At 36.9% G+C, this 14,369-nt stretch overlaps 3 protein-coding genes across 3 annotated transcripts; all 3 read left to right on the top strand.

Moving 5' to 3' along the window:
- LOC121991131 (auxin-responsive protein SAUR61-like) lies at window positions 1-411 on the top strand. Its single transcript, XM_042545154.1, has one exon. The coding sequence runs from the start codon at window positions 1-3 to the stop codon at window positions 409-411; it is 411 nt and encodes a 136-aa protein (XP_042401088.1).
- Window positions 412-4,403: 3,992 nt separating this feature from the next.
- Window positions 4,404-5,027, top strand: LOC121990311 (auxin-responsive protein SAUR68-like). The gene has a single exon (XM_042544468.1). It carries the CDS (start codon window positions 4,462-4,464, stop codon window positions 4,861-4,863), a length of 402 nt encoding a protein of 133 aa, XP_042400402.1. The 5' UTR covers window positions 4,404-4,461; the 3' UTR covers window positions 4,864-5,027.
- An 8,260-nt stretch (window positions 5,028-13,287) lies between these two features.
- On the top strand, window positions 13,288-14,028 carry LOC121990312 (auxin-responsive protein SAUR62-like). The gene has a single exon (XM_042544469.1). It carries the CDS (start codon window positions 13,530-13,532, stop codon window positions 13,938-13,940), a length of 411 nt encoding a protein of 136 aa, XP_042400403.1. The 5' UTR covers window positions 13,288-13,529; the 3' UTR covers window positions 13,941-14,028.
- Window positions 14,029-14,369: the final 341 nt, after the last annotated feature.

Raw genomic sequence — 14,369 nt, forward strand, 5'->3', positions numbered from 1 at the left:
ATGTTGAGTCCCAAGAGGCTTGTTGAGAAGGCAAAGAAGGGGCTGCCCTTGATGAGATCAAATAGTAGGTCGAGTTGTTGCGATTTCAACAACGTAATGGTTGCTGACAAAGGCCATTTTGTGGTATACAGTATGGATGATGCAAGATTCGTGGTGCCGTTGTCATTCCTCAAGAGCTGTATCTTTCAGGAGCTCCTCAAGGTTTCAGCGGACGAGTTCGGTTTACCCGGAGAGGGGCCAATCACCTTGGCCTGCAGTGGAGTTTTCATGGAGTATGTAATCTCCTTGCTCAAGAGAAGCGTGTCTAGAGATGTCGAGATGGCTTTGCTTGCCTCCATCGATAATACTAGCCGGTGCTCGGATTCCTCGTTGGTTGGCCTTGGTTGTGACCAACAACGAGTAGTAGTATGACGATGTTGAATAGTTTGTTAAATAGGAATCACGATGTAGAGAGATTTAACCATAGAGAGGAACCGTTGTGTATTTTTCATACCTCTTGTTCAGGGAAACATTTGAGCTCTGTTTAACTTCATTGAGGTATTGCCCATTTGTAAACGCTAATAATTCAGTTTTTCTTTCTTTTCCCCAAAACGTTTCCAAATATTTTGATCTGTCCAAGCCTATAATGTCTTGAATTGTTCTGCTCTACCCCCACGGTGTAGTCGAGTTACCACTTGAGTGGTAGAGTTGCCTCATTGAATCGTTCTACTCCTCATCCATACTCAAACGACTTCCTGCCAAGCAATTTGGTATCTAAAGTAGTTGCAGAAATGTGAATGAAAAAATAGATGGAAAATGAGTGTACGAGAGTTTAGTCTTATGTTAAAGACTAGTTTAAATTTAATGTGTTGAACATGCTTGTACCCCCATATGGGTGCAAATTTAGAACCTGGATTTCATTAAATTGAGATGACTCATGTGTGAGTACGACTTGAACATGTTGAAGACAAATTGATCAGGGCAAAGATTTAGCAAGCGAATCAACCAATTTTTTTACCACTTGAGTTAATCTTTCCTACTTGCTCAATTGTGTAACTGACATATTAATAAATGACTAGAAATGGTTGGGTATTAATAGCGGATCCATAATTGCCTGGATGGTAATGATGCCAAAAAGATAGCATTATGATGGAGACAGTAAATGACCTTTATTTGACTATTAATCTTACTGTAAACAAGAGCCTATATAAGGAGCTCTTAACTATTTGGTGGGAAGAAGAATAAAATTCCATCCAACTTCGTCTCCCATCTTTTCCATCTCTCTACCAAGCAATTAGCGACTCTTTTTGGCTTCTTATGATAGTATTCAAGTATACAAACAATTCACTATAAACAACTAGGATTTTTAACCAGAGGGGGTAAATTTGATAAATTTTAAAAATTAATATAATACAAAAATTAATATAAATTTTAAAACTTGAATGATTACGAACAATCTATATGCCTAAGACAAAGGATGCATCACCAAGATCATTCATTTTAATTTCACCTGATAGAAAAGACTTGGTTTATAGCGGTAGACCCTTATCATTGCTTGCTAGTAAAATATCGTCCACATATAGAATAGGTATAATAAACTTGTTCCCATTGAACTTCATTTACAAACATTGATCAATTGAATTCTCTTTAAAATCATATAAAGAAACTACTTAATCAAACTTCTAGTTTCCATTGATGAGATGTCTACTTTAAATCATAAATGAACTTCCTTAATTTACATACTAGGTGCTTTGTATCTCTAGACTTAAAGTTCTTTGGTTGCATATGTATACAGTTTCCTCAATGTTTCCATTGAAAAATGCAATCTTAATGTCCATTTGATGTAACTCTACGTTATAATGAGTTACCAGTGTTATGGTTACCCTAAGGGAGTCTTTTGTTGAAATAAGTAAAAAAATCTTCTTGTAATCAATGTTCTTTTTCTGAGTGAATCTCTTGGTGACTAGGCATGTCTTATACATTTTGACATTGCCATGTGAATCATATTTGGATTTAAATATCCATTGACAACCAACATGTTTCACACCTTCAAGTGATTTGATAAGTTCCCAATTGTCATTGTCTGTCATAGACATCATCTCTTCCCTCATGGTTAGATTCAATCCATTTTTTCAAATGAGAGCATTGTTTCACTTCTCGGAAAGATGTGGGATCATCTTCCAATCCTATGTCAAACTCATGCTCATGGAGATATACACAATCATGAGACGTCGTGGATCTCCTTAGTGACACTTGATTTTAAGGTGGTTGAGAGTCATGCTTAACAGTCGGAGGGAATACCTCTATTTGAGCTAACGTACCTTCCAATTGTATTGGAGGGGACATGGAAATATCATAGTCAACTATCCATTCCGATTGTACAACTTTAACTGTATATGTAATGATAATTATTCACTATCTGCTACATTAATGTTACTATATTAGGATCACCAATGTTCCCCTCAAATGATATTTTTCTAACTTTATCACTCTCACCATCCTTAATAAATTTGGCATTACTCGTCTCAAAAAAGAATCTATTCAAGGGGTTGTAAAACTTGAAACAATTGTTGGCATTGAAGACAAACTAATTGGGCTAAATATTTCCTAAGCGAATTGATCAACATTTTACCACTTGAATCAATTTTTCCTAGATGGTCAATTGTTTAATCAATACAGTAATAAACGAACTACAATAGTCGGACATTAATGATAGATTCGTAACCATTCGAGAGGTAACGACGCCAACTACTGGCATTACAATCAAGCCAGATGTGCGGAGACAGTAAGAAGCTCTTATTGGGGCAGAAAAAGAAAAATAAGATTCCATCCAACTTTGTTTCCCACCTTTTCCGCCTCTCCGCTTGGCAACTCTTTTTTGCTTCCCTATGATAGCATTTGAGTACCCATTATGTTCACCACAAACAATTAGTACTTAGATGTGATCATGATCGAGCCATTATATCATGAGAAATAGTCGTGTAAGGTAACTTGGAAGTACCACCGGAGGGAATGAATTTGTTTTAAGAAAATTATGTCTAACACATAACTCAGTTCAGATTCCCACTTTGACTTAGCTCGATCAGCACTCCGACTTGGAACTCAACCTCTGCTCTAAACCAATCGATAGTTGGCACTCAGGTCACTCAGTTGACACTCTCACTCGGCAATCACCAATTTAATATTATCAATAGTCAAATCAACTATATGAATACCTATACATCCCATTGAATTAACTTAGTGTAAGGTCGAGGTAAGATGAACTCTTTCTCATTTGGATGATTATAGTTTATTGACAGTTGTCTCATAAGATTCAATAACTTTAAATTGCAAATTCTGTTGTGAATTTATACATTCTAGCTTAAAAATTGAAAAAAAAAAATTCTAATGGTGAAGGATTACTTTTAACAATTGATTGTGGAAACAAAAATTACTTAGACTAAGCTTCATTGCATTCATTGACTTGGATTTTTCTGCAGATATGAGAAGGGAGTTTTGCCTAGTACTTACAAGGACGCTATATATCGACAGGATGGCTCAACAATGTGCTGAAGTCAAGATATAAAGCTTCATGGTATATTATAAACAGAAAGGTTTAGATAAGAAGAACAGGTAGTGTGAAGTGTTTAATTTCTTAAACAAGAGAAGGTGGGGAAAATTTCTGTTGACATGTTTCATGTCTGTCCTTATCTGATTTGCAACTTGATATCAAACATAAATGAGCAATTTTGCAAATGGGCATGGCTGTAATCATACAACTGGCGATATACACAGAAGCAGGTCCTATAATGCCATTCCAACAAGTATACTTGACCAATCCATTTACTTCAAGTAAATTAAAAACTATATTCCAAACACCTAGAGAAATTATAGTTGTCTTATATGGCATAAGAAAATGGCCTTTATCCCATGAAGTCCTGGTATTCATGTCAATCTCTGCATATAAGCAGATGAACTAGTTCTTGTTCTTCCATAATCTCACCTCAAAATCTCAATCTATATGAATTGTCACATCAACATTATAATCCAAATTAAATCCATGTGCTTTGTTAGAAAACCACTCAAGAATAATCATTATCAAAATCTTAATATAAGTTATGGCATAATATGAAGACTATAGCTAGTGGTCACAAGTAGGATATCCATTTCAATTGTGTTCGACAAGGGGTTTATTGTGACTAGGACATTGGAGCCTACATGTCTTTGAATCACCCACATAGAAAGGTAGAACCACACTGCTAACCACCAAACATCATGCAATCCACAAAGGAACTGTCCAAGTAAAATCTAAACCAAATAGCTGTCAGATATCTTCCTATTGCAATCTCACATGTTTTGTTCCCTTTGAAGAAAGTCTTGAAAGATACATCTCTGGTCATGAGTTTCCTGTTCTACAATTTAAGTAGACCAGCCCATTGTTCATTCCAAGCACATTCTAGTTTCAGCATCTCTAGCTTTTTCTTCGAACATCAACTTTTAGCCATGTTGAGTCCCAAGAGGCTTGTTGAGAAGGCAAAGAAGGGGCTGCCCTTGATGATATCAAATAGTAGGTCGAGTTCTTGCGATTTCAACAACGTAGTGGTTGCTGACAAAGGCCATTTTGTGGTATACAGTATGGATGATGCAAGATTCGTGGTGCCGTTGTCATTCCTCAAGAGCTGTATCTTTCAGGAGCTCCTCAAGGTTTCAGCGGAGGAGTTCGGATTACCCGGAGAGGGGCCAATCACCTTGGCCTGCAGTGGAGTTTTCATGGAGTATGTAATCTCCTTGCTCAAGAGAAGCGTGTCTAGAGATGTGGAGATGCTTTGCTTGCCTCCATCGATAATACTAGCCGGTGCTCAGATTCCTCGTTGGTTGGCCTTGGTTGTGACCAACAACGACTAGTAGTATGACGATGTTGAATAGTTCGTTAAATAGGAATCACGATGTAGAGAGATTTAACCATAGAGAGGAACCATTGTGTTTTTCGTACCTCTTGTTCAGTCCTTTTTAATTTCATTTAGGTATTGCCCATTTGTAAATGCTAATAATTCAGTTTTTCTTTCTTTCTCCCCAAAACGTTTCCAAATATTTAGATCTGTCCAAGTCATATAATGTCTTGAATCTTTTGCTCCGCCCCCACGGTATAGTTGAGTTAGTACTTGGGTGGTAGAGTTCCTTCATTGAATTGTTCACTCTTCGCTCATACTCAACAACTTCCTGCCAAGCACTTTAATATCTAAAGTAGTAGTTGAAATGTGAATGGAAACATAATGGGAAAATGAGTTATGAGAGTTTAGTCTTACGTTGAAGACTAGTTTAAATTGAATGTTGTGAACATGCTTGTATCTGCATGGGTGCAAATTTAGACCTTGGATTACACTAAATTCAAGTGACTCATCTGTGAGTACAACTTACACACATTGAAGATAAACTGATCAAGGCAAAGATTTTCAAAACAAATCGACCAATGTTTTAACACTTAATTAATTTTTCCTACCAGCTCAATTATGTAACTGACACATAAATAAATGACTCAAAATGACCTATCATTAATAGCATATCCGTAACTACCCAAATGGTAATGATTACAAAAGATAACATTATGACCCAGACGAGCGGAGACAATAAATGACTTTTATTTGACCATTAATTTAATAGTGAATCAGAGTGACCTTCTATTTGGACAAAACAAAAAGAATAAAATTGCATCCAACTTTGTCTCCCACTTTTTCCATCTCTTTACCAAGCAATTAGCTTCTTCACTTCCTTGTGATAGTATTCGAGTACACAATCAATTCATCACAAACTAGTGGTGTAGCTAGTATTTTAACCCGAGGGAGTAAATTTAATAAAAAATAATATAATACAAAATATTTAGCCCTTGATTCTAGTTGAAATAATGATTTGTAGATCCTCAAAGTTTATCTATAGCTCAAAGTAAATGAATCATTTATGATCTCACTTTTTCATAATATTTAGCATTCTACTCTACATATGAGACATCCATTCTGATATAAATAACCATCCTAATTAGCAACTTAATAAAATAAAATTTATATTTTATAATTCTTCTTCAATTAATAAAACATGAAAGAAGAAAGGAACAATTTACTCCTTTTGTTGTTGTTGTTGTAGTTGGATAAAGTGAAAAAAAAAAGTTGTTTGTAAAAGGCTGCTCATTTGAAAAAAATAAAAGGAGGTTTGTTGCTTTTGAAAAAAAATATAGAACAAAAGATAGGAAGGAAGAAGCAAAAGAGAAGAGTTTTACTTTCTTCATTAACAACCTCGACTAGCTTCAATGAGATCGACAACGACACAAAGAGAGTAAGACAAGGCCAAACAGGGTTATTCTTGCAGTGCCAATAAAATCCTAAAAAACATGAGAAGAGGAAAAAGATGGAAGGGTCGAGGGCTACTCTTGTTGTTGGAAGAGGGCAATAGTAGATGTTGTGTTTCTCGCTTGTAGGAGAAAAAAAAGAAAAGAGAGAACTCTTGTACTTGAGAAGAGAGGAAAAAACTATTAGTTTATTGTTATTGCAGAAGAGAAGGAGAAGAAGAAAATGTTGAAGAGGAAAATAAAAATAAAAGAGAGGGATGGGAGAAGGTACTATGGTGGTGTACGACAGGGAGAGGGTGTAGCGTGCGTAAGGAGAAAAAGGAGAGAAAAAAAAAGAAAGAGTTGATTTTTTCAAAAATATCCTAATTCATTTTAAATTAATCGAAATTGTTTAAACTTTAACTTAGTTAGGTCATAACTTGACCAAATCAATTCCAAATCAATCCCGGTTTGAACCAACATAATTGTTATCTCTGCATTTATCCATTGGATTTAGTTCAAATTGTTGGTGCAGTGGGGCCGGCAAGAGGGGAGGGGTGAATTGCCTGCAAAATAAAATATACCCTCCTCGTGCTTTTAACTCTTAAAATAGCAACAGTAAAATAATAACAAATAAAATAAAAGAAACAAAAAATAAGAGATTCAACAATTTGACTTGGTTATAACCTAGATGGTTGTTAATCCAAGGCGGTTGAACAACGTATCAAGAATCTCCTTCTCTGAAGGCGGAGAAGCCTTTTACACACTTAAAGAGCTCAAGAGTTGTTAGGAAATTGAATACTGAGTTGAATAATTATTTCTTAGCTCTAGGGGCCTTTATATAGCTCTTGAAAATCCTATTTCGAGTCTTGAGGGCACCTCCAAAGGGGTTGAGGGCGCCTCCAAGGGGATAATCGGATAAAGTTTTATCCGTATGCCAACGGTCACAAAGACTAGGTTGAGGGTGCCCTCAACGCCATGGAGGGTGCCCTCAACGCCATGGAAGGCGCCCTCAATGTGGAGGCCACCCTCAATGCTGCAGGGTATAAATAGCTCTAGCTTCTCTTTTTCTCCTTTCTAGCTTCCGAAGTCCCGATTGCTTGGGTGATTGCGGCCAATCAAAATAGGGCTCACCCAAATCCAATTTTCGGTCTTCTCCTCGAACATGCTTCCACCCCGGCTTCTCGTCCCTCGAACGTCGCGCAAGTTCTTCTAGTCCACCGATGTACTCTTCCACAGCTCTTTCGTCCTTCGGACAGACCGAGCTCGTCGGCTCTCTTCCCGTGCCGTCCTTCTCGCTAGTTGCGTCTTCCGCTCGACTTCCCGCGCTCCTAAGCTCCTGCACACTTAGACACAGGGATCAAAATCAAACAAGACCTAACCTAACTTGGTTGATCACATCAAAACAACCATGGGGACCAACAATCTCTCCCTTTTTTAATGTGCATCAACCCAAGTTTAAGTTAGGGAAAAAACAGACAAGAAGTAATTTAAAGAAATTACTAAACTAACATTTTAAGTATAAAGATTGCAATAATAGAATTTGTAATTTTTTAAGAAAAAAAATATTAAATTGTTCCTATCCAAAAAAAAAATTTTAAGTACAAATTTTTTAAAAAATATTAACTTCCCCTAAACTTATTCTTATCTCTCCCCCTTTGATCACAGCAAAAACGGGATAGGAATTTTTTAAAATAAATTTTAAGTTAACAAAGAACTCTAACCTTTAGGCAATTTAAACAAAATATTTTTGAAAATTTTTAAAAAAATGTTAAAAATACGTGTTAAAGCATTATCTAATTTATATTTTCATGCTTTATCAGTAAGTTAATTAAACATTTTATATTTTGGCTTCCAAGCAGTGGCGAGGCACTAGATCTTCTTGGTTATTGGAGCAACAACCACTTTCTTAGACAAAGCCTCATAAAGAAATTAACTGTTTAATTTTTCTTGCTGAAAGCGCAACTTACAAAAATTTAATCTAGAAAAGATTTTGGAACCCAGTGTAGGTTCCATCCTACTGGATTAATCAAGTATTATGAGGTACATAACTTTTGGAAAAATTTTTAAGTTGTCCTTGATGTTTTCTAATATACCAATTCAACTTTCCATAAATTCTAAGCTTTGATTTTTGAAATTTGTTTGGTTTAAAGCATGCATCAGTTTTCAGATTTTCAATTTGAATTTTCAAATTATCATTTTCTTATTTTAAATTATCTAACATTAATTTTAGGTCAACAATTTCTTTTTCTAATTTTACTAAGTCTTTTGTAAAAATTTTGATAAAATGAAAAGACTGTTTAGGGGTTAGAGTACGTACCTTACTTACCTCTATTTCTGATGCTCCCTCTTCATTGTAGCTTTCTTTTGATGATTCTCCCCCCTTCATCTATGCTCATCTCTAAGCTGATTTCTTCTTCAATTTGATGGTTGACCATCAGTGCTACTCTTGAGAAGACTTCGACTTCTGATTCGGAGGATGATGATTCATCCCATGTAGCCTTCAGACTATTACATTTGGAGGACGTCGGTCTTTGAGACTTCTCATTGTCCCTTTTCTTTAACTTTGGGCAGTCATCCTTGATGTGCCCTTCCTCATTGTAGTTGTAGCATCGGACCATCCTTCTGTTGCGTTGATGCTTTCTCGACTGCGATCTAAATTTATTAGTCTTTATAAACTTATTTAACTTTCTTACCAATAGCACCGCTTCAGTTCCATCGACTGACGCTTCAGAGTTTGGATCATCCATCTCGGCTTGTAGGGCAACCTTGAGATTTGACTTCTCTATTTGTTTAGGTTCTGCAATTCGAGATTCGTGAAATTCGAAGGTAGAAAATAAATTTTCTAACGTACTTATCTCAAAGTCCTTAGAGATGTAGTATGCATCTACTAAGGGCACCCATTCTGGAGTTCTTGGGAAGGCGTTGAGCGCATACTGGATCGAGTCTCGGTTTGTTACCAATTCTCTGAGGTTGTTCAGTTGAGTTATTAGTTCCTTGATTCTTGCTTGGAGTTACGTTACCTTCTCGCTATTGTTCATCGGAAGATTTGTAAGCTGAGTCCGGAGAATGTCGCGCCTTGTTAATTTTGCTTCTAAGGTGCCTTCGTGGAGCTCCAGGAATTTTTCCCAGAGGTCTTTGGTGGAGTCGTAGCTTCCTATCCGACTTACCTCCTGGGGTGGCAGAATGCTGAGCAGATGGAACTCTGCCTTTCTATTGGTCATAAAATCAGCTAGTTCCTTTTTCGTCCAGTTGTATTCTTCCTTGTCTTTAGGGATTACAAAATCGTATTTCAAAACAAAAAGAATATCAAATTCTGTTTTGAAGAATACCTCCATTCTGCGTTTCCATGTAGCGAAGTCTCCGTCAAATTTCAGGGGATGAATACTAGCACCGACCATCGTCTTGATCTTGATGCTTCAGTCGGCGATTAGTTCTTCTAAGGTGGCCTGACTCTGATACCACTTGTTGGTGTAGCGGGGCCGACAAGAGGGGAGGGGTGAATTGCCTGCAAAATAAAATATACCCTCCTCATATTTTCAACTCTTAAAATAATAACAGTAAAATAATAGCAAATAAAATAAAAGAAACAAAAAATAAAAAACTCATCAATTTTACTTGGTTATAACCTAGATGGTTATTAATCCAAGGCGGTTGAATAGCGCACTAAGAATCTTCTTCTCTGAAGGCGGAGAAGCCTTTTACACACTTAAAGAGCTCAAGAGTTGTTAGGAAATTGAATACTGAGTTAAATAATTATTTCCTAACTCCAGGGGCCTTTATATAGCTCATGGAAATCCTATCTTGAGTCTTGAGGGCGCCTCCAAAGGGGTTGAGGACGGATAATCGAATAGAGCTTTATCTATATGAAACGGTTACAAAGACTGGGTTGAGGGCACCCTCAACGCCATGGAGGGCGCCTTCAACGCCATGGAGGATGCCCTTAATGTGGAGGGCGCCCTCAATGCTGCAGGGTATAAATAGCTCCAACTTCTCTTTTTCTCCTTTTCAGCTTCCGAAGTCCCGATTGCTTGGGTGATTGGGCCAACCTAAATAGGGCTCACCCGAACCCAATTTTCAGCCTTCTCTTCGAGCAAGCTTCCGCCCCGGTTTCTCGTCTCTCGAATGTCGCACACGTTCTTCTCGTCCACCGATGTACTCTTCCACAGCTCTTTCATCCTTCGGATACACCGATTCATCGACTCCCTTCCCGTGCCGTCTTTCTCACTAGCTGCGTCTTCTGTTCGACTTCCTGCGCTCCTAAGTTCCTGCACACTTAGACACAGAGATCAAAATCAAATAAAATCTAACCTAACTTGGTTGATCACATCAAAATAATCATGGGGATCAACATAAACTAGATACAATTTTAATTTAGCATTCTCACTTTGTGTTTTACGATTTAATTCATCTATTTATTATTATATATTTTATTTTTAAAATGCAGTACTCAGCATTCCAACTCATGATATTTTTTTATTTTATTTTATTTTTTTTTTTGTAAGATAACACTTTTTTTTTCTGTAAGATGATATTATCTCATCTGGATGTTAAATAGTCAATGAACAATTGTCTCGTAAGATACAGTACCCTTATATTTCAATTTCGGTTGTGAATTTAGATATTCTAGCTTAAAAATTGGATTTTTTTATAAAGGTGAAGGATTACTTTTAACAATTGATTGTGAAAACAAAAAGTACTTAGACTAAGCTTCATTGTATTCATTGGCTTGGATTTTTCAGCAGATATGAGAGAGAGTTTTGCCTAGTACTTATAAGGAACAAAAATTAAATTTTCATCGTTAATTTTAGCGATGAAAATTTAGGGGACATTTGGTTTAGGGTAATAGGAGTGGGGAATGAGAATGAGAATCATTGATTATCATTGTTAATGTTTGGATTATAAGAATAGGAATATAAATAAGAAATGAATCCTTGAAATTGGGTAATAACTCATTCCCATGTACCTCCCATTCAATTAGTCATTACCCTATTTTCATTAATCAAAATATTCCCTTATTCCAAAAATACCCTTGACTTAAAACAAAAATTTTCTCCATTAATATCAAATATCAAAATATATTTATTTATTTTTTTCTTTCATATTACTTCTCTCTCTTTGTTCTCTCTCATCATATTTTCTCTCTCATCATTTTATCACACACTTTCTCTCTCATCACACTTTCTCTCTCTTCAATCTCTTCCATCGCACTCTCTTCCTTCTTTTTTTTTCTCATTACACTTTCTCTCTCATCACACTTTCTCTCTCCTCAATCTCTCCCATCACACTCTTTTTTCTCTTTTTTCTCATCACACTTTCTCTCTCCTCAATATCTCTTGTCACACTCCCTCCTTTTTTCCTCAACATACTTTCTCTCTCATCATACTTTCTTTCTCCTCAATCTCTCTCATCATACTCATTGTTCTCTTTTTTCTCATCATACTTTCTCTCTCACCATACTTTCTCTCTTACCATACTTTCTCTCTCCTCAATCTCTCTCATCACACCCTCTCTTCTCATTTTTTCTCATTATATTTTCTCTCTCTTCATCCTCTCCCATCATACTTTCTCTCACATCATATTTTCTCTCTCATCATGCTCTCTCCAATCACATTCTCTTTTCTCATTTTCTCTCATTACACTTTCTCTCTCTTCATTCTTTCTCATCACACTATCTCTCTCATCATATTTTCTCTCTCATCATACTTTCTCTCTCATCATTCTCTTTCATCATATTTTTCTCTCACATTCATCTTTCTCTCACATCTAATTTTTTCTCTTATTTTCCTTTAAGGGTAAAAAAAGAAATTTTGATTTATTCCGATAGAAGATATGCAACTAACCAAACATTGCTTTTAAGAGTGATATCCATGCTCATACCCATTCCCATTCCACAATACAATGATTCTCATTCCGATTCGTATTCCTAGGAAAGAACCAAACGCCCCCTTAATTCCATTACTACTTTAGTGATAGAGTTTATCGTCAACGACAAAAAATTATGATTAAAATTTTGTCGTTAATCACTAAGCTAAGTGCATTTAGAGACCGGTTAATGACTGAATATTCGATTGCTAATCTCTATTTTTCCTGTAGTGCTTGAATGATGCAAAGTGGCATATTTCCTTCCTAAGAAATAAATGTTGAAGTTTTACGTGTGCTTGGAATCACCAACTCGAAGTCCACTACTTATTTGGAAGAAGCTGGCAGAAAGAGGTAGGGGACCAAGGCCATGCCCATGTTCCTGCATTCGAGTGGCTGGTCCTTCCTTTCCTTCCATTGCAAGATGGCCTGAAGGTGTTTTTGTCGTTGGAAGTTTCCCTTTAATGAGATTAGTTTAATAAATTCAAAATAGATCAGCTAATTCATCCGTAAATGGACGGAACGAGGCATTGGTATGATGACATAGATTGCATCTTTTAAAATCTTCAACACACTCCTTTGGTCGTCAGGACTTCCCTTCAAGTGGTAGATGTACTTCGGCAGTGTTACCATCGATTTAATATTGTTCGTGGATGCTTATAGTTTATGGATGACTGACCTTTAGCTCGAAATATGAACATTTTAAATTTCAAGTTCTGTTGTGAAATTAGGTATTATAGCTTAAAAATTGGAATTTTTTTAATAGAGGTGCAGGAAACGGGATGACTCTACAATGTGTTGAAGTCAAGATATAAAGCTTCAAAGGAGAAGGTAGGGAAATGTTCAGATAAGAAGAACAGCTAGTGTGCAGTGTTTCTTAAATAGGAGAAGGTCGGGAAATGTTCTGTTGACATGTTTCATGTCTTTTCTTATATGTTTTGTAACTTGATATCAAAAGAATAATCATTGTCAAAATCTTAATGCATGTTATGAATCTGAAATCATTTCTGAAGACAATAGCTAGTGGTCACAAGTAGGATGTCCATTTCGATTGAGTCCGACAAGGGGTTTATTGTGACTAAGGCAATGGAGCCTACATGTCTTTGGATCACCCACATAGAAAGGTAGAACCACACTGCAAACCACAAAACTTTATCTAACCCACAAAGGAACATCCAATCAAAATCTAAACCAAATAGCTGTCAGATATCCTCCCTCTTGCAATCTCACACGGTTTGTTCCCTTTGGAGAAAGTCCTGAAAGATACATCTCTGGTCATGAGTTGCTTGTTCTCCAATTTAAGTAGACCGGTTCTTTGTTCATTCCAAGCACATCCTGATCAACGAGTTTCAGCATCTCTAGCTCTTTCTTAGAACATCAACTTTTAGCCATGTTGAGTCCCAAGAGGCTTGTTGAGAAGGCAAAGAAGGGGCTGCCCTTGATGAGAGCAAATAGTCGGTCGAGTTCTTGCGATTTCAACAACGTAGTGGTTGCTGACAAAGGCCATTTTGTGGTGTACAGTATGGATGATGCAAGATTCGTAGTGCCATTGTCGTTCCTCAAAAGCTGTATTTTTCAGGAGCTCCTCAAGGTTTCAGCCGAGGAGTTCGGATTACCCGGAGAGGGGCCAATCACCTTGGCCTGCAGTGGAGTTTTCATGGAGTACGTAGTCTCCTTGCTCAAGAGAAGCGTGTCCAGAGATGTGGAGATGGCTTTGCTTGCTTCCATCGATAATGCTAGCCGGTGCTCGGATTCATCGTTGGTTGGCCTTGGTTGTGACCAACAACGAGTAGCAGTATGACGATGCTGAATAGTTTGTTAAATAGGAATCACAATGTACTATGTAGAGATGCTTAACCGTAAAGAGGAACCGTTGTGTGTTTTTCGTACCTCTTGTTCAGGGAAACATTTGATGTAGAGGTATTGCCCCTAAAAACGTTTCCAAATATTAAGATCCGTGTGAGCCATATAATGTCTTGAATTGTTCCGTTCCTTGTCATTACTCAGGGAATTGGTTCGTCACTAGCTCAAAAAGAATCACTCGAAGATTAGATTTAATTGGGCCGGTCCAATTCAAGCCCAACTCGAATTTGAGTGTGAAATTCTGATGACGATATCGATGGCGATGTACCGTGGTTCTTGCCCACCCTCCTCAATTTAATTCCCCATTTACACAACAATCTAGTTCGAAAGTGAAAGATTCCTTCCATGCAGAAGAATCCAAAACCTC

Source organism: Zingiber officinale, chromosome 6B (genome assembly GCF_018446385.1).
Source record: "Zingiber officinale cultivar Zhangliang chromosome 6B, Zo_v1.1, whole genome shotgun sequence".
NCBI lineage: Eukaryota > Viridiplantae > Streptophyta > Magnoliopsida > Zingiberales > Zingiberaceae > Zingiber > Zingiber officinale.

Coding starts and splice junctions, on each gene's coding strand:
- LOC121991131 (XM_042545154.1), top strand. CDS start 1: ATGTTGAGTCCCAAGAGGCTTGTTGAGAAGGCAAAGAAGGGGCTGCCC.
- LOC121990311 (XM_042544468.1), top strand. CDS start 4,462: ATGTTGAGTCCCAAGAGGCTTGTTGAGAAGGCAAAGAAGGGGCTGCCC.
- LOC121990312 (XM_042544469.1), top strand. CDS start 13,530: ATGTTGAGTCCCAAGAGGCTTGTTGAGAAGGCAAAGAAGGGGCTGCCC.